Raw genomic sequence first — 27,929 nt, 5'->3', positions numbered from 1 at the left:
AGTATGTTTGCATGTGCAGCCTTTGTGTGTGTGTGTGTGTGTGTGCCTGCATGGTGTCATATATCATTGAGCGTGGATCTGGGTGGAGCTTAGACAAAGAGGTGGCATTCAGCTGGTCCCCCCTGAGGAAACCCAGCTCTTACGCACTGATGGAGGACAGGAGGACAGATCTCTCATATGACTCCTCCTCCCTCTATGAATGTCCATTGATCTGCTCTTGATCTTCAGGTCTGCACACACAGACACTCTATGTGATTCTGTTTCCCATGATGTCTCACTGCTCTCTGCCCTATGTGACCTCTGGGATCCATTCAGTGACACATCATCTCATTCATTTCTCTTATTCCTGCCTCTTGGTACATTTCTGTCTCTGATCCTTTTCTTTCTCACTCCTTCCTGCATCCTCAATCCCCCTTTCCTCAGTTTCTGTTCTCTCAGTGTTTTATATGCTGTCTCGCTCCCTCTCGGTCTTTTCTCAGTGCTCAGGGCTGCAGAATAATCCCCTGTGTGATTTCCCACTCTTCTCTTTTGTCTTGGCTTTGGCATTGCCGCCTTTATCCACCATGACGCTCCAATTTCAGGGCAGATTGAGTGCTTTAACAGAAGATAGCTTCTCTTTACCTTTAGCATCTCCCTACATTTTGGTGTTCGGGGTCTAGAAAATAAAATGTATTATTATGACTTTTGTCATTATTACTACATTAAAAAAATGGTGATACATGGTGATACATTTAAAGGATAGGCTGTATTAGAGTACAATGATTAAGGATTGGTGTGTTGATGTTTGTTGAAGTGAAGGGGGATACCTCAGACCTCTTGCAAGAAGCTAATGTTGAGATACTACCAGACTCACTTTCTCAATTTCCTAAAGTCATTTTTTGCTTGTTTTTCCTCTGGGTTTGATTTTTTGACCATAGATGTGATAATATGAAATTCTTTTGCTAAGATGATTCCTTCGTCTTGGATTTCAAAACAATACCATGGTTTAAATTCAAAAGCCTAGCTCATTCCACATAAATGTATGAATGATTGAGTTTGTTTTGAGTTTCAGCAAAATGGCTGTAAAAAGAAAGGGATCTAATAAAAGTTGAACTCACACCAAGATTACCACTTAAAACTGCTCTAATTTATTTTTTTATTTGAACACTTAGAATGACGCAACTACATTAAAGGTGTCGCTCGCTGTGATGAACGCACAGAAAATTCACCAGCTCTGCAGGTCCCCTCAGCTCCACAGTTATTCAGTTCAGTGCTTTCAGTTCAGTGTGTTCTCATCCCAAGTGAAGGCAACAAAAGCATGTGGTTAGGTTCACATGAAATACATTACTAGCACACTATGTTGTTATGAAACAACTCCATTTACTGTTGGTTTCACGTGGGAAATATATGGTAGGAATATATGGCAGGCGCCTGGTTGAAAGTCTGGTGTTTATTGTGGGGACTTTGTCAAACTTTATATTTTGGTGGTTGCCGGCGGCGTTACTGCCACTGGCCGGTGCCTTTCATAGCACCACGAAAGGTGCCTTTGTGCATTAGTATCTTACCTGGACGTTCACTGACGTAGCGGTGGTATTTGACAACCTTAGTTGTTGGCCACCACATTAACAACTGCCGCCACCCAGTGTGTATAACACTACTGTGAAAGGTGCCTTTGTGCATCGATATCTAACGCCCACATCAAAGACAAAGTGGAAATACATTATGAGAATGGGCTATTTCATCTCTGTTTCTAACACAGCAGAAAGATAATCCCACTCTACATGCCCAATACTAAATGGCATCAGATAAATTAGCGACTAGCTAAGTTACTAGCAAAGTTAGCGTCTAGAGGTGCCATGCCATTGTTCCAAAGGCTCAGATTTCCACGATCCATAAAATGTCTCATTGAACTGAAAGCCCACTTGTCCGATGGCCCAATATCCCAAAACCAAACGCACATTGCTCCGAAAGGCCATTTCTCCGTAAAAACACTATACACTCTCTCAAGCAAAAACACCTCTACTATGGCCAAGGCATGACCTGCCTCCTCTCTGCCACAATGGGCAGTCCCCCACATGGTGACACATGTAGCAGCTAAAGAGCCAAACATTCCCCTTAGGAGTTGGTGGAGACCAAAATAGAGCTAAAACAAGAGTAACACGACTCTAAATGAATGCTAATGTTGCTGTGTGTCTGCTGGATGTGTAAATGAGAAACAATCTGCATTCAGTTGCTGTAATCAGCTTAAAGTTTTGATGGTGAAACATCATGTATCATAAGGTCCATAAAACCATCTTAAGCCATTATAATGTACAGAATGTTGTAACACTGCTGGGCTTGTTGTTAATGCTTAATGCACCATTGTGACAAATGTAACCTCTGTGTAAAAATGCTAATCTTTTAAGCTTAAATAGAAATATGCCATTTACTGCCATTAAATGTTGTCACTGAAACTGATTTAAGTACTCTAAAATACCAACTTTAAAAGCCATCTTTCAGACCTAGAGGGTGAGTATTCATGCTAAAAATGTTGGGTGGCGTATCATTCAAACCTCAGACAGTGAACAAATGGCAGATGATCTCTTACATATCTTGGCTCTTGCCTCTGAATATTCAGAATTCTTTCATCCTTTAAAAGACTGACTATCTTCGTGAGGACATGTGATGATAGTGTTTTCCTTTATGCGTCAGTTAATCACAAGATCTAGGCCTACTATCAGTAATCTGCTCCCAGCGTCAGCCTGTCAGAGGCCAGTGTGTGTTTGTATGTGTGTGTGCATGAATGACGGAGGAAGCTCTGCTGTCAAAGGTTGAGTCATGAGGTCACCATATTACAGCTGTTCAGCTCAGGCTTGGCACACAAAAGAGGATCATATTGCATAACAAAGACATAAATCCATATTTGTTTTTATGACGTGGCAGATGAACAACAGAACAATGTACGAAAAAAAATACTGCATTCTCTACAAATAAATGTAAGCCTATTGTTTGCTTAATATTTGTATATCCCATTGTTTTATAATCAGTCAGCAGCTGTTTAGCTGGATATTACTTACAGTGTGTACAACCGATTTGCATTTTAAGTCATCAACATTGTTGGAGGCTAATGTTCATAAAGAAAAAGAACATCCTAGCATCTAGGCTAGATGCTTTAAATTGTACAAGTAAGGGTTAATGCCCGACGAGGTGTCCATTATCAGGAATTAATGGACTTCGCGGAGGCGTGAACCGTCCTCCGCGAAATCCATTCAATGAAGGTGACCCCCACATAAATCAGTGTAAAATGAAAAAGTGACCCAGAATGCATAAGACTGAGGTCAGATAATGTGAAGTTAATTTTTGGCTGTCTCTTGTTATCTCTCAGGTCATCGAGTCTCTGGGCATTATGATCTACAAGGCTCTGGATTACGGGCTGAAGGAGAATGAGGAGAGGGAGCTCAGCCCTCCTCTGGAGCAGCTCATCGACCTCATGACCAATATGGCCGAGGCTGAGAGGGACGCCTGCCCCGACGAAGGCTATGAGGCCACAGAGGAAGAGGATGAGGTGGAGGACGACCCTGACAACATCTCCAGCATCCACGGCTATAGAGATATCCTCAAGGTACGAACAGTAGCTGAGTAGGTGACTGTGGCTGTCTTTTCTCTGTTTGTGTTGCCATTGGTGGCTATTTATATTTAAGCTAACAAGCTAACTAATTTTTGTTGATTTTAAACAAAACGTTATTGCTATTGCTGGAGATGTAAAACACATCACTTCCTGTACAGTAGCTAAAGCTGCAGCAGTGATGACATCAGCAACTTTGTGAAAAGCTCCCAGATTTTTTTAACTAAGAGAGCGTGAAGCTGTCACACAATAAAAGCTGAAAAAAGACACTGGGCCCTGCGTTTTTTCTCTAGGCGGCCACATGCAGTCGCATAAGCTCTACTCATTAAGAACACTTGTAAAAAGACGCTGGCTCTCAGAAAAAAAATGCTATGTGGACACGGGCCCTTTGAGGCTAGCTGGTGAAACTGTAGTGGAGCATTCAACTGGCAGCCTCAGAGACTGAAAAATGAAGCTGATGTGAAAGTGCCTGCAGTTCATTGAATGACCACTTGAGGCTGTCTCCATAACAGCGTATCTCCACAGAGACTGCAATATTAAACTGCCCAACTTCACAGCATAAATAAACATTTTTACAGTCAAAAAACAGTCTTGGTCTATATAGCTAATTTCAACATTCATGACAACTGTACAGGGGGTGAACTTTATATAGGCTAACTCACGTCTTTACGTATTACGAAGGCCCAAAGTTAAGCATATTTAAGGGTGAGGCTGCTTCAGAGACAGCGAAGCATCATCACGGTATATGAGTCAGATCCACCCCGTGCTCCTCCACATCTGCACCCTCTCGTCCAAATATAGTTACTTCTGGCTTCAAGAAAATTAGTTTGGCATCTCGGAGAAGGGTAGCTCGCCCAACACACACTATTGTGTGCGCACCTTTTTGTCTGATCCAGATGTTGAGGAGGTTTTTACTGTAAGCCAAATTATCTGCAGATGTCTCCTCCTGTCTAAAACAAATGGACCTGCTGATTCAAACCAGTAAAAACACTGAATAAAGCTGTTCATTGCAGTTGGGCTTCTAACTACAGTGTCCAATAAGAAAACAGGAATGGCCCTATCTGGAGCCAGTGTTGGGTTTGTCTGTTCTGGGCTACTGTAGAAACATGGCTGTGCAACATAGCAATCTCCATAAACAAGGGCCTGCTCCCTATGCGGATATAAAGTGCTCTTTCTAAAAGCAAAAAGACAACCATTCTTATTTTCAGGTGATTATACACTAAATAAAATGTACATGTCTGCTGATATATCCCCCTAATCCAGCACACTGGACCTTTAATTTTAAGTTGCTTTATATGGAAATATGTTTCTTGAACATAATGCACTGACAGATTCCAGAAACAGATGATATCAGTGAGGGTAACTGTTCAGGAAAAAATGCTTTTGAGAAAATGACAATGTTAAACATGGCTCTGTACACGGAGATTACAACCACAGAGCAGTCTGGCTCCCAGCCCCATCCTTGCTGGGAGTTATGTATCTCTGCCGTCCAATGGAGCACAGAGTCACTGTGTCAGGACTCACATGGCCTCACACTGTTTACATAATGACCACATACACAGTCAAACACACAAGACACACACACACACACACACACACACACACACACACAAACACACACATACACACCAGCGCTGCTCTCCAAGGTATCTGAGCAGCGTGGCAGTCTGGCTGGCCCGATGGCGAGCTAGCTGTCAGTTCCATTCGTTGTCTCAGTGTTGTTGTCTCTGTGTGCACCCTCAGTTTACCTTTTGTCCTACTGTACTAACCCTGGCTGACGTAAAATACACTATTAACTGTTTTTAACTTAGTGCCACATGAAAATAATAACAACAACTGCATATTCATTTACCCTGGGTACAGCTTTTTTGTGTTATTCACACACTTGTGATAGGATGTGGGCAGGATAAAGGACACAGAGAGACAGTTGTCTGGTATTTTCTGTGATTAGTGAAATTTTCTCTTACTGGAAAAATGGTCGCTATGAGCATACCAAGCATCGGCCAGAGGGCACCTTCTGTTCCTCTGAGAGAGACAAGGACGTATTCTCTCATTACTGTTGGTGTGTGTTTGTGCGTGAGCAACAGCATGGCTGACCTCAGGCATAGTTGTCTTGTCAATTGTGTTCAGCAGTCAATAACAGTTGTTTACAAATGTCTGCAACTGTCCGGGTTTTATTTTCTGTGTTTATGTGTGTATCCCTTAGCGAGGCTCCACAGCTTGACATCACCACTCTGATATTCTGGATGTGCAGAGCAGACTTGGCAAAATGCAAATGAAGTTTCTGTGATACAGAAAAATGCTATGTAGTATTGAGCTTCAACAATTGGTCAGTTAACTACTTATTTGATCTACAGAAAGTAAATCAGTAAGAATTTTGATAATCAATAATGATTTTGAGTAATTTCTAAAGTAAAAAATGCTGGTTGCAGCATCTGAAATGTGAATATTTACTTCTTTCTTTTTACCATTAAAAATTGAATTTCTTTGGGTTTTGGGATCTTGATTGGACAAAGCAAAACAACAAAACCAAAGTAAACATTTTTACCCATTTTCTGACATTTAAAGACCAAGTGATTAACTGATTTATCAAGAAAATAATTGGAATACCCACAGATAACTAAAATAACTGTAAGCTGCAGCCCTAATGCAGCCCCGTCTTGTTCCTTCTCCTAGGCAATCAGTGTTGTTGCTGGAGATGTGTTGCCTAAAAGTTGCCTCTAAGTGAACAAGCCAGCATGCAAAATTATCGTCATGTTTTTAGAAAGTAGTTCACATGTAATGTTGACAAAGCACAGTGGACCCCACACATGGCTGCCAGAGGGTGATTTATATAAATCCCTTCACTGAGTATGTGACAGTAGTAATATCAAATAATATGGGCACTGAAAAACGTTTTATTGCACTCTGTGAAATATCATTTTTGTGTCATGTGTATAATTAATACCACAGTCTCTCTCTTTCTCTGTCTTTCACTATCCTCTTGCTCTTGCAGCTGTGCACAGTTCATTTACCCAGTCTATCAGATGCCCCCAGTCACTATCAGGCAGTGTGTCGGGCTCTGTACACAGAAACCAGGGAGCTGGGTACTTTCCTGGACAAGATCAGGAGTGCCAAAGAGGTGGGTCCTTATCATCATCATCATCATCATCACTGCATCCACATTCCAGCTCTGAGCTCATATGGCTCTTTTTCCAGACACATTAACTGCAGTTTAAGTAATCAGGCATGTTTAAGTTAAACATTATACAGCACATAGCGGAGCATTATCATTTGGGTATGGTGAATGCATAAGCTATGGCTTTATAGTTTCAGCCTTCAGTAAAAACACAGCCTAAATTTACTGCACATGCCACTCCCCTCTGATGAAAGGTTGCAGGATGATCATTGACCTTTATATGAAGGAAGGCACATTTTGAGAGGATCAGCACTGTGACCTTACATGCCCCATGCACCACACTAATCAACATAACTCCCCATCTGTGGGTACTGGTGACAGTGTTAGTGTTGTGGAAGTTAGTTAGTGCCTACTGTATGATTGGTTTGCTTGTAAAAGGTTTCAAATCACTATCCATTTTGAAGAAAATAATCTGGGCTATAAAAATGTGTGAAAATCACGTGATGAATATTTTCCTTGTAAGTACACACAATACATGTACAGTATTTAGTGACTGTGGTTACTGTGGTACAGTAGTATTTAAGAATTTCACAAACATTTCTACAGTGTCAGTTTTTCTCTCTGCTTGTGAATTAAAGTGATAGTTTGGATTTTTTGGAAGTGAGGTTTTAGTTATAGATGTTAGTCGGAATGCCCCCAGTTTGGAGAAGCATCCCGGAGTCCAATATGGAAGCTAAGCAATGTACTGCTCTGGATGGGGGTTTGCAACAAAATACATTTTAGCCACCTAAAAATATTGCCACCTAAAAAAAAGAATAGTACACTATATTGGCAGTGTTCTCGATGCTTTATCTTTACGTCAGATGTCACAGACAGCCCGTTCAGTCAGGGAAGTTATTATTGTCTTGAGTTCCCCATCTATGCTCTCGTCAAAGCCACCAGACTCCATTGACAAAAACAGTGATTTTAGCTTGGTGAACATGGGAACTGCCTGTCTAATGTTGCCTTTATGAGTAAGTTAGTGTTATTGTTTGACTTTAGTGAATCCAAACTAATCCTTTTTAACACCCTAGTGATACAATAACACAAACAAACTAACTGAGGGAGGCAGCGGTAGACCAATAGCTCCGATGTTTAGTGATGTTAATTCACCATTTTTCTTAATGGGGTCCAGCTTTGAAGAGAGGGATATAACAGCTTCAGTTCTCCATCAGAAATCACTCTGACATGAGGGTAAAGCAGGGGAAATAATCTCAACATAGCAAAAACCGGCTAAAATAGGTTTTATTACTGATCTGTCCACAACAGAATATCACTTAGCTTTCATGTTGGACTCCAGCCTGCTTCTCCAAAAAATCTGAACTATCCCTTTAAAGGTTCAAATGAGGAAACCAGCCGAGCATAAAGAAGCAATCCGTCCTGTCTGTCTCAGTAATAAGCCATCATTTCAGAGGAGACTGTCTGGACTGTAGCATGTAATAGGCATGGACATAACAGAGAGACACAGACAGACATGAAGACAGCGCTCAGACAGCTGCGTCTCCTCTGTGACAGAGCAGAGGCGGTCAGCTGATACAGAAGGGCATCTGTGGTAATCAGTGTGACTAAAGTAATGAATGGACACGTCAGTGCACAGCCTAGTTTTCTCAAGCTATGACGTAACACCCAATAACTCTGACTCATGTCTTTCACAAGCAGCTTTTCCTCATGTTTATGCATCACTCAGTGCTTATAACACGCAGGAACAAGTGGACAAAACCTGTCATGTGTTTTACATCAAGTAGAAACTCCATTTTATGCCAAAAATTTAGTGGGTATGTGCATAAAACATCACACAAAGAAAAAAAACATTCTCAAGTTGACAACCTTCCCTTAAAAGCATCTTAAAGATTCTTTAATCACCCATAAATCATACATATATTCATTAGAATCAACCCTGGGTCCTTTAATCTGTGATGCATCAAATCTCCCCTAATTTGCAACATTTGGGTACTGACCACTTGAATAAACATTAAAGGGATAGTACAGATTTTTCTTTTATGTTGGGTTGTATGAGGTAAGCAAGTAATGTGTAGGCTAAATAAATACCTGAACCTCACTAATCTTTTTAACTAAGCTATTGGAGGCATGAGACAGATTTTAAGGCAATACATGGCAATTCCACCTTAATATTGCAATATAAAAAGTTTATGAAAATAAAATGAAAGAAAACTGCATATAATAGCGGTCTTAAACTTCCCAGCACCTGCACCATTGAAAAAACGTATGCAAATTAGCACTTCTACTCTCTTCCAGTGAGTGGAAGTGGCATCTGTATCCATCCATCAAAGCTAATTGCAAGTTTTCTTGTGAAATCAGCACCTAAAAATCTTCTTTTGTCAGTGTAAATCAGGTGTCAAATGTGTTTGTGTCGTAATGAACCATCAACTCAAAGTGTTGGTACTTGCCAACCTGGGAATGAGAGTCAACAATAAACTAACTTTCTCCAGAGTTACATAAAGGATTTTGAAACAGGTACTAGTTTAAGACTACATATTGTTTGGCATGATGTAATAACGCTGAGGGAGCCTTTTACAGAGTGAAACACAATGTTCAGCCCCCCTCATCGCCCCAGTCACTTTTCTATAGCCACTTAAAAAAGTGATCAAATTTTAGGATTACTGTGGGTTATGTTTTAGAGATAGTAAAGTAAATCAGTTAACTTGTGCTGTTATTTCTAGTCTAACAGAGCCCCCTCCCTCCCCACAGAAAAAATCAACAACTTTAAATTTCCATTTAATTTTTCAGTGATGTATTCTTTATTAGTGGAGTAGGCCTATACTTGTTATCTCATGTTGAAGTGTATCCCAGAGTTTTTTCTGTCCATGTACTGTCCGCTGGCTGGATAGGTCTCTCTGCTTTAAAAAAATTCAGCACTGATCACAACAGCACAGGTGCTGTTTCAGAGGATTTTTCAACCTGGCCGAAGTAGACATTTGAGTGAATATTAAATTGAGTAAATATTTGTGCTTTTTTTTTATTATTTTTATTTTTTTTCTTGCATGAAAGTGGTCAACTTTCACAATAGTGAGTACAGGGACAAAACAGCAGTTATCAGCGGCTTTTGTACAAACTGGCCAAGAGTACGTCACAAGTGTTGTAATGTCCAAACAGTCTGATGCAACCGTGCAGTGTGCAGATGACAGGTCATGCTCTCACACCCTGCATGCTGACGGGTTGAAGTGGGCCACTGTGAAGAAAGAGTGACATGTTTGTTATGCATGTCTGACATGGATGTCAGTATCTGGAGACATGCTGATTCTCAATCTGCCAAGAGTACAAAGTTCAGCTTCTCACAGCTAATATTCAGAGAGGCATGATTCACATAATCACGTGTAAGACTCTTATTGCAGTGATAGGAACGTCTGTGATGTAATGTGTTTTCAACTTCCCACATACCACAAAGGATTAATGTTCATTCAGTGTATTATTGGTATGCTGTCTGTTAAGGGTCATGTGTTTATAATCAGGAGGGGGGCTGGCAGGTGATTTCCAATTATTTTCCTCAGTGATCTGTGCTTAGCTGGGTTGCACAGTAAGAATGCATCAAAATCACTGCTGTCTGCTTAATGAAGAGGCTTGAAAAGTGGCTTGGGGAAAATTAAAATGAGTTCATAACATAATTCTATCATCACAAATACATTATCCGCTTATTTTCATGTTTCCCAAGTTCACATTGAGGCTGCCACTTGAAACACAAAGACATTTCTTGTCTCCGTAGAGACAGATCAAGTGCAGGAGTCAGGTTTGGGCTTTGTCTCTCCTCAAGAGCATTTTGGAGCTCAGCTGTGGGTTGGAATATTTCCCGTGAGGAGTGGTGTTTGAGTGTGTGTGTGTGTGTGTGTGTGTGTGTGTATGTGTTCCACCTCAGGGTTCCTTCCTGCTATGCACTACCGCTGCTGCCCTTTTAGTGTTCGTAATGCATCTGAGTGAATAGAGGGGATTTGGTTGGTTGCATAACTCTGTGAGGAGAGAGGACTTATTGCAGTGTGGAGAGGGCTGAGAAAGAAGCCTCAAACAGAGGAAATTGGGGACTGCAGCCTTCTTAGACTAGAAAGTAAGGAACTAATGATTTTGACCGGTGCACCACAGTGACATTGACATTTGTGGTTTTGAACAGCTATTGGATGGACTGCCATTGTCAGGCTACTGTTCATGATCTCCACAGGATTAACTGTATTCTCTTAGCTAATTCTCTGACTTTTTATCTAGCGGCATCATCAGGTCAAAATCTCAGTGTGTTCAATTCTTTTGTTTATGACCAAAAACCGCAAAACTTAAGACATTCCCGGTGCCCATGACTCAGTCTTGATATTCCCCTTTTGTTAAAATGGCAAATGTGCCTTAATGCTTTTGAAACTAAATGTTCCTGGGTGTATCATGGATGTATAAATTAGACTGGATACCAAGTCTGAGGTGGGGCCCCGTTCATTACGATAATAGTTGCTCAGCGATGCATAAAGCTGAAAAGGCATGATTTCTGCAGTATGAAATTACCCACATCTTCCTCATTGTGAAGCTCAGAGTGCAGGGGCACTAGAGACTTAGGGGCCATATCCACCAAAGCGTTTTTTCCTGAGGCTAATGAATTTTTAAAATTGTTTAAAATGGGAGCGCTACGTATTTACACAGTGCTAGCCAGCGTGTCATGGCACTTGCCATGAATTTCGGGCTGAGCGCTGCTGGTTGGGCGTTTTTTTTTTTTGTTTTTGTTTTTTTTTCCTGAACACAGAGATTTGAAAAATGGTAAACTCTGGGTAAAAACGTTTTGCTCATCACTGTCACTTCAGCCATTCAGTCACAGGGACAGATACCGCGAAGACCAACCATCGTTACATGTCCAAGTGCTAATAACAACAACAATGGAGGAGAAATCTATTAATATACTGTATATATTTTATGTTTCCTTTCTCCCTTCATGCCTCTGCCTTCCCTTCATCCAGAGCAATTACGCCACCTTGTTCCGACATGTTTACTTCCACTCATATTCCATATCATAGCAACCGGACACAAGCAAAGTGTCTCAGCTGAAAAAATACTGTGCTCTTTAGGCTGGGCATTTCCTGAGGAGTGCCTGGCATATTCAGCTGGGAAAAAAAATGCTTTGGTAGACACAGGGCCTCACGGTGACCAAGCAGCTAACTCCTGGTTTGGCCCCCTGCTTGAATTAGGATTAAAAGATAAAATTATTATATTGCTATTATTGGGTGTTTTTGCCTTTTATTGATAGTGTAGCTGAGGAGAGACAGGAAAGATGGGAAAGAGAGGGGGGATAACATGCAGCGAAGGACCACAGGTCAGAATCAAACCAAGGTCACTGCAAAGGACTCAGTCTATATGAGGCACACGATCTAGCAGTTGAGCCAGAGGTTGCCCTGTGGAAAAAAAAAATTTAATCATGTGGCTCTCCTAGGCATTCAAAATGTTATCAGACTGAATGGATCAAATCCCTATAGTGAAACAAGTCACTGCTGCGGGGCTGTGATGCTCAAAATAATTTATTTACTGATTTAAGACATCTCTATCACAATGTAAGTCTGTGGGAAACAGTCGTTTTAGGACCCATAGCATCACATGATGGAGCCAGAAGTTGTAATTCAACTTTTGACCACTTTGTAAAATTAGCTTCACAGCTAGGTGCTGTTCTGGGAGCTTGCTTGATGTGTCCATGTCACTGCCATTACACTGTTTACATGGTTTTTAGGTCTTTGTTGAATGTGTAATATTAAAGAATAAGTGTAAATGTAAATAAACACAAGGAGAAATTTATAACAAACAGGTCAACGATAAAATGATAGATATTAAAATCAAAGAGTGCATGCAACCTCACGTCAGTGTCATCATCATCAACACATATGAAAATGTTGTGAAGCATCACAGTGAGTGTGAGGCAAGGTCATTTAGACCAGGATGCGTGTGTGTGTGTGTGTGTGTGTGTGTGTGTGTGTGTGTCTCTGTATATATAAGTGTGTGCGTGAGATACCCAGGGGGGCTCTGAACAGCCCTCTCACCCCCACTTCCCAGTCTGTAAGGCAGAGCTGTGCCGACCCACAGTGGATGCATGTTTGTTCGTCCACCACCACCAGCCCTGACTGCCAAACAGTCACTTTGTCTCTCCACAAAGACACCTCCTGCTGCTAGAGATTTACAGAAAAGCAACTGAATTAGTGGTGATTCACAGAAACAACTCTGGCTCCTGTTTGCTCGTGGATAAGTGCTTCTTGTCAGCTGTTGAGAGCTAAAAACGAATAACAACTAGAGCAGAATTACTGACGAGAAAAAACGAGGCTGTAGATGCAGTTGGTAATTGCCCTGATTATTCATGTGGACTTGCAGCAGTAGGACTGTTGGGTTTTGTCCACACCGGGGTTGCTGTGCTGTCTGAATTAAAATGCTGTTCCCATCAAGCGCAAAGCGTTGCTTAATCGAACCTTTTGAAATGGAAATATGTGGCTTTGATGTGATTTCATGACAAGCCACTCATACCAATGAGATAATGGTGTTGATTAAAGGCAAGTGAGTTAATCTCTCTTTGTGCTCTTCACTGGATAGATTAGCAGTGTTATGATTTGAGGGACTGTTATAAACCATTAAACACTTCAGTGCGACCTTGTGATACTAAAGAACTGTATACACTGTATAGGCATGCAGAGTTATGATGCATTATGCTGAGTGATGTTATGTAACTGCTACAGTCCAGTGGAGGCAGCTGTTCCCCTGGCAGGATGATGGTGAATTGTGATTTCCCGGTGGGTTGAGGTCTTAACTCTGCAGTCAGCTGGGCAGACTCCCGTGATTGTGTTATCAATCCTTCCTCAGCTGTGACGTGACAAGAACAATCTCACCAGAAACTTAAGCCAGAGGGAACATATTTTCTGTCTGCCTACTGATTTAAAATGCTCACATAGTTTTTGTTACATTTTTTTTCTTCTCTAGCTGTGTCACACTCTCTCTATTACAAACACACACATACACACACACAGTGTCCTCTGCTGAACTGTGAAAGCACCAGCAGAGGAATGCAGGTTGCTCCTTGTTTCCCACAGATAGGCTGTCAGTCAGACTGACAGTGTTTCACAACACTCTAATGGCCTCACGTTGTGCAGGTTCACACAGGTGTCAGGATGGAGGAGCCGGGCTTTCTGTACTGCATGATAACAAGGGACTGTTTCAGGTTCATTTCGTTTCTTTTTGCTTGTACCTTACATGAGAATTGAATATGTGACATGTTTTGTGTTATTTTGATGGCTGATACTACAATAACATGCCAGCAGCTGTGTGAGACTGTAGTGTTTAGTACAAGCAAAACAAAACAAAAAAAACTGTGAGACAACAAAAGGACAAAATTGATTTTTAGCCATTGTTTTTAAAGGGACAGTTCACCCCTAAATCAAAATTACATATTTTTCCTCTTACTTGTATTGCTATTTATCAATCTATACTGAACAAAATATAAACACAGCAGTTTTGTTTTTGCTGCCATTTTTCACAGGTTTAAGTTAAAGATCTGAGACTTTTTTATCTACCCAATATATTTATTTCTTTTCAATTTTGGTCACAAATTTGTTAAAATCCATGTAAGTGAGCACTTTAATTATAATCCATCTACCTGACAGGTGTAGCATACCAAGATGCTGATTAAACAGCATCATTACTACACAGGTGTGTGTTGGGATGGTCACAATAAAAGACTACTCTACAATGTGCAGTTTTATCTTTAAAAAAGACATTTATTAGGATTTCACATGTCTTAGCATATTACTCTACCACACAAACATTTGCTGAAATGCAAATAAGCTTTTTCAAAGACGAAATTTTAACTTGACATGGTGGAAAAAAGGACAATATGGTGGTGTTGTGGTTAGCATTGACACCTCACAGCAAGAGGGTTCCTAGTTTGAACCCCGGGATGGGGGAGCCCCTCTGTGTAGAGTTAGCACGTTCTTCCTATGTCAGCATGGGTTTTCTCCAGCTTGCTCCTACAGTAAAAGACATGCAGGTTAGGTCAGCTGGTGACTCTAAGTTTCCTGTAGGTGTGAATGTGAGCGTGAATGGTTGTCTGTCTCTATGTGTCAGCCCTGTGGTAGTCTGGCAGCTGGGATAGAATGACTGGTGGTAAAAGCAACATTACTCATGTGTCCCATTAAGACATGACAGTGTGACAGTTAGCCAGCATGCACACTACCAGGACTCTTGAAGTAGCTAAATTCAGCTCAGCCATCAACAATTTAATTATTTGCACTTGTGCTTTTCTTTCCATGACATGTCAAAATGTCTTCAAGGAAACTTCCTCTCTAAAAATGCTCATTTTAAAGAAATCCAAACTGTATTAGCGGGTAATGATTACCATGGTCACTTTCTTTACTTACCATTAAAGCATACTAGCATTTGCTGACATTAAGAATTAGCACTAGGCACAAAGCACAGTCAAAGTGGTCAAGGGACCAGTAAGCTTATTTATGGTGGAACATAACATTTTTTCATTTTTTGTTTCGTTAGACTATGAACGGTTATTTTTAGGTAACACCATTCTTGTGAAGACACACGTAAGGTGATGATGGTGAGCGGTGGTGCATCACATATCAAAAGCTCCTGTTAGCTGTCTGCTTGTGTAAAATTGAAATTAAAAGGCACCAAGTGTCTGCCTTTAAAAAAATATCTTTCCACAACGGTAACAGTCTAAACAGGAGAAACATATATGACTTTGTTTGTCCACATTTACTGGCTCATTATCCTTTTTAGCTTCTTCATTTCCTGATGTCTCATAAAGTCTCTCTGATTTCTTTTTTTTATATTCAACCTCTGTCTCTCTCTCTTTCCACCAGAACCTCCGTAAGATGGAGGAAGAGTCATCAGAGGAGCCTGGCAGAGACCTGAATGAACTACAGAATGCTGACTGGGTAGGCAACTACTGTAGACTCCTGACCTCTCTTCTCCGGCCTCAACTAATCCTTTCTCTCGATCAAAGTCTAACTCGACTAAAATACATGGGAAAAAAATCACACCTCCTTTTGATTTCATATCAAAGATTCTCCATCTGCATGTTCACATAAAGAAATATTTATGAATCCATGTTACACTCTAAATAGACAGTGATTAAAGAGCTTCCCAGGAACCATTTTGAGATGGATAGAACCGCTGTCCTTGATGAACCCTCCTTGCTCTGTGTGCACAGAGAGGTCAGAGCACAGATGATTGCTGTTGTCAAGATAAATTCATATTCAAAGGGTCATGGTATTTTCTGCTTCCCCTTTCCCATACTGCCCTTTGCTTCCTCCGCCAGGCTCGATTCTGGGTTCAGGTGATGAGGGACTTGCGTGAAGGAGTCAAGCTGAAGAAGGTGCAGGAGCGTCAGTACAACCCTCTGCCCATCGAGTACCAGCTCACTCCCTATGAGATGCTCATGGACGACATCAGGTCCAAGCGCTACAAACTGCGTAAAGTCATGGTCAGTGTCCAGTCTGGATCACAAATAGAAACTGATGCCACATGTACGTCACCTGCTTGCTTCCCCTCTGCTGTATTGTTGTTCCAGTCTCATGGGAAATTGCTTGAAAAGCTGTTGTGTAATAACTGTAAGATGGGATGATGCTCCTTTTGATACTAGTGTTTCATTTATTCGGTGATATGAAAGATCCATCAATTTTCTGTTATCGCTTAAAACCTCTTAAGGGTCACGGGGTGCTGGAGCTGATCCCAGCTGGTTCAAACTCGATATAAAGGATGTGGAGGCATTTTGAGTTGACGCTTTTGAGGCTGCAATACCTCTTTTATGGCAACTATAAGCCATTTGACATGGCTGGTAATATTATAGGAACAATTAGATGGTTTATTAATTGGTTGTTTTGACCTAAAATGAATTGTGTGATCCAGGATGAAGCAAGCTTTTGCTAGTCTTGCAACAGGTGATTTTATTTATCTCTGCACCCAACCCAGTCGCCAAAAAAATGCTGCCACTGTATGTTTCTACAAAATCATGAATGCATTACATATCATTATGTAGCCAATACATTAAACACTGTGAATAATGTGTGGTTAGGTGTAGGTGAGAAAACCACTTGGTTATGATCAGGAAAAGATCATGTTTCGGCTTAAAATGCGTGGTTATGGTGGCACAATCCCAGCAGGAAAAATAGCAATTTATAGGTAAAAAACAAACGCTTTACATAGCACTCGCTATATCACTAACAGTTTTGTTGTTTGGTGGTCTCAGTGGTCTGCAGCTTGGCAGGAATCTTGCCTACATCCATTATAGCTCCACCTTCTGATGACAAAATATACTATGTCACTTTAGAAACATTAATAAAATATGTATGAAACGTCCAAACATTTTCCTCTGGTGACTGGACTGTTGTATCAGACTGACTTTTCCATGTCACGCACTCCAGTTAGTAAATAACCCTCTGAAACATGCAGGATTTGTGACCTACATTTACATACATTTCGTTGTGTCTGTGTGCCTTTTTTCGTATTCTTTTTCTTGTTCTGTTGTTTCAGATAAATGGAGACATCCCACCCAGGTTAAAGAAAAGCGCTCATGAAGTCATCCTGGAGTTCATCAGGTCCAGACCACCTCTCAACCCTGTAAGTATGACCAAAGAGCATGGTTTTAAATATATTGTGCAGCCTGTGAAAACATGTGTTGATTAGAACAGACCAGTGAACTGTCTTCAAATGAAAGTATCATCAAACATTTGGCCAGAGCAGTGGATTCCAACCTCTTTAAGCTTGCAACCTCTTATAAGCCTGGTTGAAACCTCAACTGGATTAACATTACAAAGATAACTGAAGATAGTAACACTATCTTCTCTTTCAAGAATTAAGAATTAAGAGACCAGCCTACCACAAGGCAGATACACCTGGTGACACAGTGCTGAGGTGTACAGAACTTAAGTGCAAGAAAGGAGCCACCAGTGTCATGCCTATCAATGCCCAGACAATGTTCTCATGACTACCATCCTTCATCTGGGAAGGAGAGAAACAGAGGGCTGACCCCTGAGACTCACCTTCCCATCTAAAATCACAACAACCAACATATGGTCAGCCCTTGTCCTCTGGTCCAACTCTTGCCAGCGTGTCTTCATCGCTGAGCTGAAGATCCCCTGGGAGGATGCTGTAGATGTGGCATATGAAGGGAAAACACTGGGATATTTCGCCCCTGCGGCAGAAGCAGAGGAGCGAGGCTGGAATGCAAAAGTGCGTCCAGTTCTGGTGGGTTGTAGGGGCTTTATAGCCCGCTCCACCGCAAGGCTCCTGGGGGAAGGAGGGGTCAGAGGGCAGGCCCATAGGAAGGCAATCAAAAGGAATCAGCACTGGCTGAAAAGAAGACATGCTGTCCAGGCTAACCATTAGACACACACGCACATCTTGTCACCCTGTGGTGGGCCTGCCTCAGCTGAGGGTGTCTTGTGATAAAAGGCTAGAACATCCAATGACGTCGAAGTACACTACTAAAAATGTGTCAGAATAGTAGAAACATCATCTAGTGGGCATCTCCGAGAACAACCCAACACAAGTCAGTTGTAATGCGGAAACCTCAGGGAATCCTCTTCTATTAATTAATCATTCAGTATATTAAAAAAAAACAGTCTAGCCTCTCTGTAAAACATGAATGTTAAAGCTTTCTAATTCAAGTCCCACTGCACTGTGAGCTCAGTAAAATGCTGAGTTCATCAGTTCTCTGTTGATACGAATCTCACTGCAGAACTAGCAGGCACTGTTTCAGCAGGGCTCAGCTCTCGGTCATGAGACGAACAATCAGTCACAGGAGATATGAGGAGGTGGTGATGAAAACGCATATATAAGTCTGTTTGTGTCACTTGTTGTATTCCTCTCTACCTGCTCTCTGTCACCATCTATATTTTACCCATCGTCAACCTGCGCTAGGTGTCAGCTCGTAAGCTGAAGCCGCAGACTCAGCCTCCTCCAACGCTGCATGAACGGATCTTGGAGGAAATCAAATCAGAGAGGAAACTTCGACCAGTGTCGCCCGGTGAGGTCCGCAGGGGAAGACTGGGTAAGGAGACTCACCTCCTCTTTGTTGCTGCACACACACGTACACACTCTCATGCACATAAAAACATACTTCACTGTGAAATCTATTTTTGAAGCTGAAGTATGGAGCTGATGCTTGCACCTGCTGGGACGAGTTCAGATGAGAAATGTGTTGTAGCTTCATGCTTTAGTTCCTTTTACACTTTACTACATTATTATTTGGGCCTCTGCTCTTTGCTGTTGTATCTAATGTTGCCTAACCTTTTACATTTGTGTTGCAACTAATGCCTGTTATTATTTTTTTGACGACACTGTTTGCAATATAGCAGAAGTTTAACATGGATAATGATGCTAAGTGTCTGCAATCCCTTTAATACTACCAACACTAACACCACTACTGTTTCTTAATGTCAGTAATCTTTTACCATTGGCTGTGGCTTATTTGAAATCAAATCCTATTATCTCCCATCATGAAAGTGGTTATACTTCAGTGATCTGAAGCTACACAATAAGTGTGCTATACCCCTGCATGTCTTGCCAAATATTGTACACGCAGATTACACCTTGTAATGCCTTAATTTACCTCCTAATCACAAGCAATAACTGTCCGATGCCATGACTGTTTCTCGTTGCAGTAATACGGCCACTTAGCATGTCTTTCAGTTTTGATGCGTCAGGTAAAGTCTACTTCACTGCTTATCTGGCTTTTTATCTCTTTCTGTTTCCCTCCTTGTTGTGGCTGCTCATCTGCTCTCCCAGCCTGCACACACATCAAACATACTGTATCAGCACAACGCACACACATTTCATGCCATGCTTCAGTGGTTGGTGATGGTCGGCTGTGGTCAGTGGGGGTGAAACATGGTGTTGTGGGGCACTGGTCAGTAGGAGGACACTGATGAGAGCAAAGCAGTGAGCGACATAATGGCAGAATGGACAAAGAGTAGAGCTGTAGTCGGGCAGAGCAACCATTCAATCTTACACATGGGTTAGGGTAAGGGTGCTCAATATATTCAAATTTGACCACTTCTAGTATTTAGTCTTTCACCTTGGAAAAAGTAAATTATTGTGTGACACAACATGTAGAGATACAACAGGCTGGCTGCAGTTTCCCACCAATATTTGATTCAAAGTTTGCAAAAACAACTCAGCATGTGAGAAGTCAAGATAAATAGTTGACAGAGAGGATAAGTGCTTGAAACATCCAGCTTCTGCCTCTCTAAGTGTTAGCAGAATGAGTGCAAACTTGACTGAACCTGCTGGAAAATACACAAGAAAGGGACAAAGCAGAAACACGATCTGTCACAACCAATCTATTTTCTGTGATAACATACTTTTGTACATTGGATAAAAAACCTTGGTATAAGTGAATTAGGGGACTTAACCAGGCCCGCAGGAAAGCTGCTCAGCTTTGCGGTAAATTTTTCCCAGTAGCCACACATGGTGTTGCAGCGAAAAAAATCCCCTGCGGCTCAAAAAGCCTTTTCCCACAGACCACCGTTATAAAAGAGATGTCTGTAAAACTGTTGACAGGACATCTCAAACTGCAAACAAGGTCAATTATGAATCTTTCTTTTCTGAATTTTTGAGCCATGGTGGTTTTATATTTGAGGCTTTATTTTCACTTTCCGCAAGCCAAGGAAGGGGATTTAAAAATCTGTGATGTCATCAAAATGTATAGTCTATGAGCCGAACTCGCGGGCAAGGCCAGCGGGAGAAACACCACTGCGCATATTCAGTGGGCCGCATACTGCTGAAGTTAACCGGAAAGCTAGAAAACTTTTTTAGCGTATGCGCCCAGGCGAACAATGCCATTGGAATGAATAGGTGCCATCTTGGTGTGTGGTATCTATTTGTTAGTAAAATCTATGGACTTAACTCAGTACCCTGTAGGTTGTCAATGTCCTTGTTCAGAGTCTTACATTGGTGAGGTGCACGTCAGGCTGCACGTCTGGTTATGCATCTATCAGAGCCTACAGTGTAAGTGCGGTGTTGATTTAATGCACAAGTATAAATCCTGCTTTCGAAAGCCGCATCAAAGTTACATCACCCTTTTTCGTGTGTTCACAAACCGCCTGTAGTGACATGGTTTGTGTGACTTTTTCTGTTGTTTTGACATGTAGATGCCAAATGTAATGCTTTTAAAACAGTATCCTTATCTCATGACAGTATGAGAGGTGTTCTGACAACAATTTGGAGAACTATGGATCTGTTATATTTATCACTCATAATATGAATATTAATTATTTTCCATTTTTATTCTGCAAAATAACAGAAATGGAACTTATCGCCTGTACATACAGTATTACACATCACATATCATGTCATATTTTTCCTCCCTTTTTAATCTTGTTATGTGGGAAGAAAAAAGAAAAGTGTCGATAGTTATTATGAAGGCAACATGGGCAGTTTCATTACACTTCTCACTGCCTGTGGTTTTTAACACAAGGGAAATCTAACTTCCTATCACCATCTGGCTGTCCTAAAGGAAAAGATTAAACTCAGTTGGCTGATTGGAACAGATCCCATCATCTCACTAGCAGATTGGGATATTCAAAGGAATTCACAGCTCTTGGTGCTATGTGTTTTAGATACAAACAGAAACCAGAACACTTATTTATGTTTAAAGAGATGACTAAATAAATGACCAGCGATGGTTTAAAATGATGTAACATCAGCCAGCTGAGTTTTAGTCTTTTTTAACTGCCGAGTACATCTTGTGCTTATGAGGAACTCTGTAGGAAGAGTTGTGAAATGATACTATTGTTGCCTCAGTGCACTTCGAATCTTTTTTTAGAGGACATCATTTTGGCGTCATCATTCTCAGTGATAGAAATGTAGGGTGCAGCACGTACAGTTCATATTATCTATAGCTCCTGTCAAACAGATAGACAGGATTATATTACTCCTGAAAAATGGTCCTGGTTGTTGCAGTAGATCTCTTAACACTCAGGAAAAGCATCCATTTTCTGACAAATATAAATGTGAATCTTGAGTAGAAGTGTGTGCCAGCCAGAAAGTTACTGCCACTTCTGTGTCTCCAAGAATCATCAGCTTCAGACAAAAGAGTCTTCCGTGTCTTTCTAGGTGACTTTGCAGAATTTAATCAAGGTGCTGCCTCATACTCTGCACAGCACCGGGCAGTACTGCTCTCTCAGTAGTGGCATATGTTTAGCATTAAATGCATATGACCAACTTAATGAGACAGATTGAGGTGAACAGGAAATACTGCTGAGACAAGCAAATCAGAATAACGCTGCGCTCCTCTTTCCCTCCTACTAAAGCCAGTGTCTCTCATTACACCACAAACTTTATCAGCTCGCACATACTCATTCATGCTGTCCTTTAATCTGTGAGTGTGTGTGTGTGTGTGTGTGTGTGTGTGTGTGTGTGTGTGTGTACAAACTCCTCTTATAATGGATCAGTCTCATATGGAGAGAGTTTTCTGAATCTCACTGTGCTCTGTGTTTCATGGGGAGGTGGTACATAATCACACTTTAATGAACATGACTAAGGTTTTAATCAGCAAAAATAAAATAGTACCATTTCAAGGAGAAACCCATTTCACAAGATGTAAACACTCTTGGTGATTTGTCATGCACTTCTGGGTCCATTTTACTGTGGCAAAGCAGAGATGGTGTGTCCTACCTAGTGTTTATTCATCAACAAAAATGGAATAGCTCAACATTTTATTCTCTTTATTGCAGAGATTTAAATGAGAAGATCAGGACCACTCTAATGTCTGTGCAATAAATATGAAGCTACAGCGAAGAAGTGGTTAGCTAGCGTAGCATAGCATAAAAACTGGAAGTAGGGGTAAATTGCTAGCCTCAACCTGACGTGGCAGAAGGTCTGTTACACACAACCATCTGAGAAGTCATGGATAACTGTTTGGAAAAAGGCAGGGACTTTCAAAATACTTGGAGGAGATTGTATGAACTATCTGTTTGTCACCGCTGTCACAGACCCAGTCATGAGAAGAGTGGAAACATCTTTTCCATCAAGAAAAGCCTTGAGTGTCATTCTTAACTCTTCTTTCAGTGCAGAAATACTCTCCAGTTCGGACATAACTAAAGCTACTACAGTATACGCTAACCTCTGAAGGAGACACCATTGCTGTTTTAAATGAACAGTCGCCACTTTGTGTCATAATACACACCTAAACACAGCCATAGCTACTAGTAGCTCCTACATCACACTGACTGGGCCAAACCACTGTTGGTGCCATCACAGATGCATTATTTGAAGCCTGACAGACTGATTTTTGTGTGATCTTGATATATCACGAGATCTGCTGCCGTGCATAGTTAAGCTAGCCTGCCTCGTCCAGAGTTACCCAAAAAGACTTGAAAAACATTAAGTGGTAGTTTTATGGGGAATTTCCAGGGATTATTTCTTGGCAAACAGCGGCACAGTAACATTTCCAGGGATGTAAGTCATTGCACTCAGCCAAGAAAGAGTTAAAATAGTAGCACTGATTTATAACTCCCTGTAAAACCACAACTTGTGCTTTCTACATTTCTTTTCATATACAGATTAAATAAGACCCAACTAGTTAATAAGCTAGCTTTAGAAGTGGTGGTTGGCAGAGGCCCCGTTTTAAGTTTTTATGCTAAGCTAAGCTAATCACCTCCTGCACTGAGCTTCATACTTAATGCAAAGACATGGGAGGGGTTAACATATTGTCATAGAAGGTTTCAGATGATATCCTACAAAAATGCACACTCAGCAGTTGATATGATATCTTATGAATTAGCACCCCATGAATAACGTTACATCCTTAATGCAAAGTAAGGTATAAAACGTCCAATTACGGAAGTTGGGATTAGGAAAAGAAACATGGTAAGGGCATACCTTAAAATGACTCATAGTTCACATGGCTCCAAACACACGTCTCTAGGAGAAAGTCCACATTTTTGTGACCCATCCACCACCCCAACCTGCCTCCTTTCAAGACCGCTCGGGACCGCTTCCTCATTAACTCCTGACAGCTCATCGGCCACATGATCGCAGTCTTTATGTACAAATTTGGGTGCATTACTTTTCATAGGAAAATATATAGTTTATGAGAACAGCCTGGAGTGGCAGCAATCTACTCAATTACCTATTTTTCAAGAACACAAATAAAAATATTTCCCCAAGTCTTGAGCTACCCCTTTGAAAATAAAAATGGTTCCATTGAAACATAAATACTAAATGTTAGGTTTTTATATCTTTTTTTTTATTTAAGAAAAGGATATTTTTTGTTGAGCCAGCAAATTTAACAACAGTTTTGCAGTAAATACCCTCCAAAGTGGCAGAGACCAATTTTAATCAATAGTAACCAAAGTGATATCAAGCAACAAAATGTGGAATTTGATAAAGTTGCGTGATCACACACATATAACACATACGCCTCACAGCTCAAAGATCACACTTTAAAGCTATATATATGCTCATACAGCCACCTTTTAGTGAAGCAACACATTGGTGAGATGAAAAGCAGAAAATGTAGAAACAATGAACAAACCAGGTTGAGGTAACGCTGGATCCACCACAAAAATAAATTAGCCACATTCAACCACACAATAATGCACTGACTGCATTAATCATGACGTATTATCAGGACCTACCAGCACAGACATACCAAATGGTGGAATGTTCTTACAGCTATCCTAATAAAGGAGGTGTCCCCTTTTAGGTTATGGCAAAACTCGCAGTATGCCACAGGATTTGTTCCGTGCTGGAGTAGGTAAAGTATGAGCACTTCTGTGGCTTCAAAGGCCTTGTTTAACCTTAACCTAATGGCCTTGTCTGTCTGCCTTTATAGCTAATTATGGCTGGTCTGTTTGTGTTTCATAAAGTCTAAACCCTGCTGATACAGTCTCTTACATGACAGAAAAGTCAATTCTAGTCCAACAGCAGCAGAAACAGAGCTCATGGTGAGATGATGAGAAAAGAGAGAGGTTTCAGAGCTCTCATAGATGCTATCAGCTGCAGCTCTTTATCTGCCTTTTGCAGCACTCCCTTGTCTCCTCTTCTCACACTCCCTCCCTCTGTATAAAGCCTCTTTTTTTTTGCTTTAACAACTCTGCACTCCTAGAGACCACAGCTAGAGAGGGGCAGCCTGTTAGGTGGTTAGAAATTATTACTTGTTTTGCAGAATGACCTTGTGGCACTTGATTTTAAAGATTCAGCTCCCCTGAGAACAGTAACAAAAAGAGTCATCCATGCTCTGTGTGTAACACCAGCCTGCTCCTCTGCTTCCCCTCAGACCAGTTTAACTCACCCTTCCTGACCTCTTTCACCTTGGGATGAATCTCAAACCTCAGTCCTCTGTACAGGATTCATTGCATCTTTTCACCTTACTGTCCCATAAACACACTGTGATGTGAAAACAGTCTGTTTGCCCTTTTCGGGGGCAGAGCAGTCACAGTAGATTGACAGAATAACACAAGATGCAAGGAATCATATGAGGGAGAGTTTTGAGATTCATGTCAGGTGCTTTTCCTGCATTTTGACTGAGTGACTCTCTCTCTTGTGTGTGGCTCTGTGCAGATGAGTTTAGTCCGTACATGGGCAGGAGGACATCCAGCTCTCTGTCTCTGACCAATGGATTAGCATCTCCCAGGGTAGAACCCTCCGGCTCTCAGTCTGCACCTCAGAGGAAGAGGCTCCTGAAGGCACCTAGCCTCGCCGAGCTGGACAGCTCTGACTCTGATGTCAGTATGACTTTGTGTGTTTGTGCACTTGTGTGTAGGGGGTGGATTTTTGGAAATTACATCTCACGTGTGCAGAGCTAATCATGATTGGTGTGTTTGTATATTCCATACATTCAGGATGAGATCTTTGGCCGCAAGTCAGCCAGCAGCTCCAGTGTGGCTACATCTTTGATGGATGATACATCTCCAGAGTGTGCTCTGGGGAAGAAAAGTGAGTCAGGAATTATTTCTACATCCCTGTTGTAGCCCAGTGGCCTCCTCAGCTAAACCATTTACTAACACTGATCAATGAGTTTTAATCTTAAAGCTACGCTAGCAATGTTTCTTAGAAACTTTCCTTTATTGTTGCTGTTTATTATCAAAAGTTCTTGAGCTTTGAATTAACCAGTCAACAGAATTTTCTAGTTAATCAGCCTCCTTTTCTCTCTTTCACCTCTCTTTCCTCTATGAACACCAGCTCCACCCATGTTCCTGCCCATCTCTTCTACACCCCAGCCAGAGAGGCGTCAGACCCCCCAGAGGAGACACTCCATTGAGAAGGAAACCCCAACCACTGTCCGACTGTTTCAACCTCCCTCCAAACAGAGCTCCAAATCTCTGGTGGGTCAGACATTTTTTGACATACTGAATCCACTCAGTAAATAAAATGTACCATGAAACAATACTGTACTTAGTTCATGGGACATGCTTACAAAAAAGGGGGCAGGATAAAGGCTTTAGAATTTAAAAACTGTTTATAAGAACAGTAGCATTTAATAAACAAACAGCAAATAAAGTGTGGAAGTACTGGAGCATATTACTGTGCGCTCTCTGGGGAAAGTTTTAACCAGCCCTGGCAACAGATCCTGACCAGTAACTTAATAAGCAAGACAAAAAGATGGAACATTGGGATCTTTACAGAGAAGCAAATGCGAAGGGATTGAAACTAAACACTCACTGTCACTTTTCGTATCCTTTTATTTGTGTGACGTGTCTTCCTGGATTTCTTCCCTCTGCTTTTTCCTTCACCAAATCTACTGTGTGTGCTCACATTATTTCCTTGTGTGACTTTATCAAACTGCAGCAAGCTTCTCTCATTCAGGTTGGGACGATATCTTCATATCGTCCCTGGAACCCCCTCCTCCTCCTCCTCCTCCTCCGCCCTTCTCCCTCCACTCTCCACCCCTTGCAGAGCTCCCACCCTGTGGAGGCATTTGTGTTGGCGCTGATGAAGGCAGTTTTTGCTCTGTGCAGGGCTCTTTACATCAGAGGAAGAGAGTCTGCCAAGGTTTGCCAGTCTGCCTCAGTCTGTGCTGGCATAATAACTGTAGCTGCCTGTCCTCTCCTAATGCTTCCTGCTTCACTAAAGATCATTCACCTATAGAGCAGGCTGCTGCCATTCTAGACTGAGAGCAAACTGCATTTTACCTGAGGTGTAACGTCGTAGCTAGTGATCAGTATCATTTAATTAACAGTCATTCACTTCACTGCTTTGGATAACATGTTAACACAAGTAGGTAGCACCAGCTAAGATTCATTTGAACAAATAATTTATTTGCTGATGGTGGGATGCATTTATAATAAAATGTCTGTTTTGACCTCCATATTTCTGATTTATTAGTGGCACCATAGATATAAAGACACTGTTTAGGAAAGATATAAAAACAAAATTAAGGTTGTCTGATGCTTTCTCCTTACTCACCTCTGGTTCAGGTCACAAAGCAGCATGCTGCCAGCTGCAGGAGTCATGAGATCAGCAGGAGTTATAGTGCATTCATTTGTACAGCAGCGGTCAGTCAGTGAATCACTGTGTGTGACTGTTTAAGAGGCTTTCAACAGGATGCCATGCCCAGCAGACATACATATCAATAACATTAATGCTTTTTCAACCCAGTTCAGAATAATGATCAGTATCACCTGAACACTTTGGGTGTACATTGGTGGCACCAGAGATGGGCAAAAATACATCAAAATTTATTTTGATACAAAACACCCCTTGAATAAATATATCAAAATAAAATACAAAATACTGGTGCCAGAAAATGTATCAAAATAAAATACATGTATTTTGTATTTTCAAATACAGAAAATACTTTTTTTCTTTTTCTTTTTAGCAGCGACCCGCAGCTCTATAGGTCACTCTGTCAGTTGGTTGGTTGGTTGGTTGGTCGGTCATTCCACAAAGTCCTTGACCAAAAATGCTCAAAATTTGCATACTGCAACTGGAGACCATGAGTAACTATACCAGAAAGAATGCCCATGATTCTTTCATAGGTGGCGCTATACTAACTGATTCAAATCTTTTTGTGAATAACTCAAAAAGTCCTTGGAGTCCTTGGTCCTTTGGGGCCCTGTGTTCAACTTTTTCAAATGAAAAAGAGAAAAAAAGCTAGGGACATGTAGGCTACCCTAAAATATTATTCATTGATTCAGATTTAGATTTAGACAACTTTACTGATCCCATGTCAGGCAATTCATTTGTAGCATAAGCATACTCATCCCAAGCATCAACCAC

General features: G+C 41.2%; 1 protein-coding gene across 3 annotated transcripts in view; it reads left to right on the top strand.

The window, feature by feature from the left end:
* spire1b (spire-type actin nucleation factor 1b) overlaps nt 1-27,929 on the top strand; it is a 53,030-nt gene that overhangs the window by 16,732 nt on the left and 8,369 nt on the right. The window contains exons 3-12 of one of the 3 annotated variants that reach the window (XM_049584168.1): nt 3,344-3,580; nt 6,579-6,704; nt 15,566-15,640; nt 16,024-16,188; nt 17,238-17,324; nt 18,627-18,756; nt 24,415-24,465; nt 25,272-25,435; nt 25,553-25,646; nt 25,893-26,035. In XM_049584168.1, the coding sequence (XP_049440125.1) occupies nt 3,344-3,580; nt 6,579-6,704; nt 15,566-15,640; nt 16,024-16,188; nt 17,238-17,324; nt 18,627-18,756; nt 24,415-24,465; nt 25,272-25,435; nt 25,553-25,646; nt 25,893-26,035 (1,272 nt within the window). Of the gene's footprint in view, nt 1-3,343; nt 3,581-6,578; nt 6,705-15,565; nt 15,641-16,023; nt 16,189-17,237; nt 17,325-18,626; nt 18,757-19,369; nt 19,412-24,414; nt 24,466-25,271; nt 25,436-25,552; nt 25,647-25,892; nt 26,036-27,929 lie in introns of all 3 variants that reach the window. The other 2 variants (XM_049584169.1, XM_049584170.1) reach the window with 2 other exon arrangements.

Source organism: Epinephelus fuscoguttatus, linkage group LG8, assembly GCF_011397635.1.
Source record: "Epinephelus fuscoguttatus linkage group LG8, E.fuscoguttatus.final_Chr_v1".
NCBI lineage: Eukaryota > Metazoa > Chordata > Actinopteri > Perciformes > Serranidae > Epinephelus > Epinephelus fuscoguttatus.
This window is presented reverse-complemented; position numbering and strand designations above follow the sequence as displayed.